We start from the raw sequence: 5,020 nt of genomic DNA, 5'->3' as shown, positions 1-5,020 counted from the left end.
CCCAACCTCGAGGATCCTGTAAGTCTACTTCCTTTATCTCAACCCCCCAAGATATATGCCGGCAATCATACTCCAAGTTTATGGCCCCCTGATTTACATCTGAAGGGTCTCATGACTGCGGTTTTACTAAATAGTAATAAATAGCATTTCCCTAACAACAGCTAGCGCCTCAAGGTCCTGGAAACCTTGCTTCCAAAATACCTTAGAAACTTACTCTATCCCTGACCCCTTCTCAACCTGAGAAAGTTACTGAGTTACCCATTGAGACCCCAGTGCAGTTCTTTCTGCTCATGGGTCCTGTCCCCGTGCTTTAATAAAATCACCTTTTTGCACCAAAGACATCTTCAAGAATTCTTTCTTGGCTGTCGGCTCCAGACCACCCTACCATCACTCCCAAAATTTCATCAGAAATACTTAAGTAATTCAAAGGGTTGTTATTTATTTATTTATTTATTTATTTATTTATTGTTAATCTCCTGACAAATTGCCCTAGTAACTCAAAGAAGTGAAGGAGAAAGCAGCTGTCTCACCATCCAGATATTGATTTGTTCAGATGTTTCAATGCCTGATGGTACAATAAAACCACAAAAAAATTCTTTAAAAAAAGAATTATTAACACAGAGAAAGAGACCAAGGTTTGGGTCTGAGGGAGAGCTGGTATCCTGGTCAGCCAGAGAAGGGGGAGAGGGTGACAAGAATACAAGGGAAAGTCAAAGGACAGGGAGGATGTGGTGTTCACTTGGCTGGCTGCTCTTGCTCCAGTGCCCTGTGATCCAGCAGCCCCCGTGTCTCCGTTGCTTCCTGTCACTCCATACTGCCCACAGCTCTGCTGAGATGGGTTCAGTAGACAGAAGCCCCTGGCCTGACTTCCACCTGCTGGGGCATCAGGGGAGTATGTGTTGCTAAGACAGAAGCTCCCCAAAAAGAAGAGATGAGTGTTTGCATGAGTGTGTGTGTGTGTGTGTGTGTGTGTGTGTGTGTGACACAAACATTATGCAAAAAGAAGGAGAAGAAGTGGGAGCAAGCTTGCCAACCATGGCAGGGTGTTCTTGCTCCTCTGCCAGGTCCAGCTGCAGATGGAGATGGAGGAGGAGGACTGTGGGTGTCCCCTGACCATTTAAATCCAGCCAGCCACAGAGGATCAGTGGGATCCTGCCGGGCCCTGGAGGGTGAAGAGGGGCTCTTCCTGTTCTTCCCCAGCTGAGGGATGATGGCCAGACCCTGGCAGACCCCACAACTCCTGCTGGCCATCCTGGTGGCCCTGGTGGCCCTCACCCACCAAGAAAGAAGGAAAACCTTTATGAGTGTCGAAGAAGTGCCTGTGTCAGAGCCCCATGTGATAGCCACCTTGCAGTTTGTGATCAACGACTTCAACAAGAAGAGTGATGACAAGTACAATTTCCGGATTGTGCGGGTCCTGAAGGTCTGGAAGCAGGTCAGCACAGCCCCCCTCTCCTAGTCATGCTCCTCCAAGGGGACTCTCCAAAGGGGACACCCACACAAGTGAAATTCATTCTTGGTTAGTTAGTTTCACGTGGGCATTTTAAGAAAAACATAAATTCACTGGAATGGATGAAGTCACTTAAATGATACCTAAGACTAGGGATTGACAGATTATACCCCAATAGCCAAGTAAGCCTGCTGCCCATTTTTGTAAGCAGTTTTATTGGTTCCCAGCCACACCATGCATGCACATATCATCCAGGACTGCTTTCGAGCTGCTGCAGCAGAGTGGAATACTTGCAACTGAGACCCCATGGCCTGCGAAGCTTAAAATCTTAACTATCTAGCCTCTTCCAGACAAAGTTTACAGACTCTTACTCAAACAGCATCATTTTAGTTGTCTAAAGCATGTCTTTGCTCAGAGATTGGTTTCTGGAGAATCTCCTTGCATGGCAAATGGAGGCATTGGTGTCAGATAGGAAGGGGAGAGAGAAGCCCACCAACTTGTCCAGGATGAGATCCTTAACCTTAGGCACCTTGCAAAGGAGATCTTGCCACCAGAATCTAAAAATAAAGGACAAGAAGTCCTTTTATCTTCTTTCCACTTGCTCCCCACAGGTTACTGACCACATGGAGTATCATGTGAACATGGAGATGCGGCGGACCACCTGTCAAAAGCTGGAGACTACTAACTGCATGTTTCAAGAAGGGGAACTTTATAAGGTACTGGGTGAATGCACATTAACTCAGAAAGAAGTCACTGGGATTTTCTGTGCTTTTAGGATGAGGTGGGGTAGAATTATTGGGGATATATTGAAGCTTACTTGAGAAGAAAACATAGGCTTGCTCAAAGAGGAAAAGTGAAGGTAAGAGTGATCAAGATCCTGCCTGGCAGGCACTGCTCCTTTGTTGGAAGCATTATGGGAGGTGGAAGGGGTCCAGATGGGGAAAGACAGATGAGGGTGGCTGAGCTGAGGGGGGCAATTGGCGGCTGAGAAAAGTAATATTTTAGCAGCCAGTGGGACCTTATTGTTGCACCCAGCTAAATACCTGAACAATAGCCTGATGGGAGCACACAGTTACTGGGCTACAAGCCTCTTCCTTTCATCAAGCAGTGTTTGGGAAAATAGGAGGAGACAAGAAAATGGGTTCAGAAATATTTCAACAGGGGGTAGGTGGTGAGGAAGACAGAGGTGGTTACAAACCTGCATGTGTGTTATCTACTGAGAAGCCACCTCCCCCAACAATGGCTTACTTCCCTAAGCATTTCATTCCCACCAAGTGTGGTCACATATAAGGGATGCTGACCTGACCATCACCACTGCAATGTGCACAGTTGGGATGGGCCCACTTGCACAAGGACCTTAAAAGTCTCAAGTCCTATAAGCCCTGAAAATCACTATGAGGATGATCATATGTCCCACCTTGCCTGAAATAGTTCTGATTTATGCCTAGCTTCTTGTAATCATTTATAGGAGCTCTGAAGGCTTACAATGTGTCCTGATCCGGTTCGTAAATTCTGTGGTCACCTGGTTATAGTGATCTGGATGTTATCAACACAGAAATATGTCCATCCCTTTATCACCTTCCACATAGAAATTTTTCAAAATCTAGCAAAGCAGACTTTCTTGGTTCTTCCCTGGAGAAGATCATGAAACCTATGAAAAGAATAACTGGATAGAACAGTAGAGTTAGAGGATCTCCTTTATGTGAGTGATTGAACTGGTGGAGTTGGTATTCTGATTTCCATTTTAGAAGAAATATAAGTGTTTAAGCCTCCCATCCCCTTGGCTTTCAAATGAAGAACAAGAAAACAAAATTATACTAAGAAGTTATGTTTATTGATTTTTCATTATGGGACAAAAAGGAAGTGAAAATGAAAAATCTTGGGAGAGAATAGGGACATGGTAAGGAGAGAGAGGGTATGATGGGTGAATGGCTGGACAGACAAATGAAGAAAGGTACAAGGAAGGAAATATGGATGGCAATGGGTGGGTAAGTGGATGGATGGATGGATGGATGGATGGATGGATGGATGGATGGAGCCAGAAGAGGCCAAAAAAGGGAAAGTGTGAAGTAAATAACACAATAACTAAAAATAAAGAGGAAAAAATAATCATTAGTTATTGTGACTATGGCAGGAGGGACCCTTTTCTAGTCTCCAATTTTAGACTTTTAAAATGTCTCTTTTAAAATTTTCACTTTGCATGTTGACCTTTTTTAAATATTGTTTTTGTTTTTTAGCAAATTGAGTGCTTCTACTCAGTGTTTGTTGTTCCCTGGTTTGAAAAGTACAAAATTCTGAACAAAAACTGCACCGATGGCTAGGTGTCCTGAAGCACATATCAGCAATCATACATTAAAATATCATGCAATAAGCAGTAAGTCTCAATATAGAAAATAAATGTTTGTCAAACTATTATCTCAACACTCTTAATGTTTATTAGTCCACTTTTCCCCTAAACTCTTCAGCTCATAATAATGTAATCTGAAGGTATTCTGAGCTAGGATAGTTTTAGGATTCTAATGAAGTGACATAGATAATTCCTGGCCTTATAGCCTATACCTGCGTGATAGGAGAACTTCAACCCCATCCTCATATCAAGTAGGAGTCTTCAGACTTTACAGTAAGTAAAAAATGAGGAGAGGAGGAGGAGGAGGAGGAGGAAGAGAAGGAGGGAAGAAGTTCTAAGTTATTTACCTGATCAAACAAGACATGTTTGTAAGTATGGCCTACAATGCCATCTCTTAGGGGCCCAATGAGGACTACCTCTTTTCTTGCATAATGTGTTGAATAAGGAGAAATAATACACGTATTTTTTTTAAGATGAGCGTCTTTGTCACTGACAAGGATTAAGTCGGGAGATATGCATTATTTTTGCAAGAAAGTGCACTTTCTAATACGAAACTCTAACGTTAGACTTACACCCCCAGCATCAGCAAAATTGGACCAGAGCAGGTTTCTTCAGAGAAAACTTCCTCTTCTAGAGTTACCAAGGAAACTGCCTGTGTGGGAAGGAGGAGGAAGGAGACTACCATGCCTAGATTATTCTTCCCAGATAGAACAATCAGAATAATTCCTCCAGGAGAGATATGACTAAGGATAGAGAGAAACCAGGAATGCCATGTTAAAGGGGATCCTTTTTCATGGGTGCCATATCAGCAGTGGGGAATAAGCAACTCTCCCCTCCACCCAGCCAACAGTTTGATTCAGTATTTTGAACAATATCACCAATTTCATCTCTTCACTCCACTTCCTTCATGTAGTCTCAAGGGCGCTGCCAGCAGCTCACTGCGTCACATCTGTCCTCATCCTGTAGGGGAGAAAAAGATCTCATCCCGAAGAGCTGAGACAAAAGCTATGTGGTTTAATACCACTGGGGAACTCTAGGGACATTATAGGATACATAAACACACACACTCACACTCACACCTCTCTTTTTCACACACATGTGCACATGCACGTGCGCGCGCACACACACACACACAGAGCATCACAGCATGTGTCTACCTGAAGGGAGTGAGAGTTAGGGTATTTATTGAACAGCCCCAGTCAATTATTGGGTGCAGAAAATCT

The 5,020-nt window shown here is 43.6% G+C and overlaps 1 protein-coding gene across 1 annotated transcript; it reads left to right on the top strand.

The window, feature by feature from the left end:
• Positions 1 to 1,207: 1,207 nt before the first annotated feature.
• On the top strand, positions 1,208 to 3,771 carry CST11 (cystatin 11). Its single transcript, XM_019462753.2, has 3 exons — positions 1,208 to 1,435; positions 2,062 to 2,166; positions 3,688 to 3,771. Exons 1-3 carry the CDS (start codon positions 1,208 to 1,210, stop codon positions 3,769 to 3,771), a joined length of 417 nt encoding a protein of 138 aa, XP_019318298.2.
• Positions 3,772 to 5,020: the final 1,249 nt, after the last annotated feature.

The sequence above is a fragment of the Panthera pardus genome, unplaced genomic scaffold, assembly GCF_024362965.1.
Source record: "Panthera pardus isolate Hobbes unplaced genomic scaffold, ASM2436296v1 HiC_scaffold_25, whole genome shotgun sequence".
Lineage (NCBI taxonomy): Eukaryota > Metazoa > Chordata > Mammalia > Carnivora > Felidae > Panthera > Panthera pardus.
The sequence above is the reverse complement of the archived record's forward strand: the minus strand, read 5'-3'. Positions and strand labels throughout refer to the sequence as shown.

Coding starts and splice junctions, on each gene's coding strand:
- CST11 (XM_019462753.2), top strand. CDS start 1,208: ATGATGGCCAGACCCTGGCAGACCCCACAACTCCTGCTGGCCATCCTG. Junction 1,436..2,061: donor TCCTGAAGGTCTGGAAGCAG/GTCAGCACAGCC, acceptor TGCTCCCCACAG/GTTACTGACCACATGGAGTA. Junction 2,167..3,687: donor AAGAAGGGGAACTTTATAAG/GTACTGGGTGAA, acceptor TTTGTTTTTTAG/CAAATTGAGTGCTTCTACTC.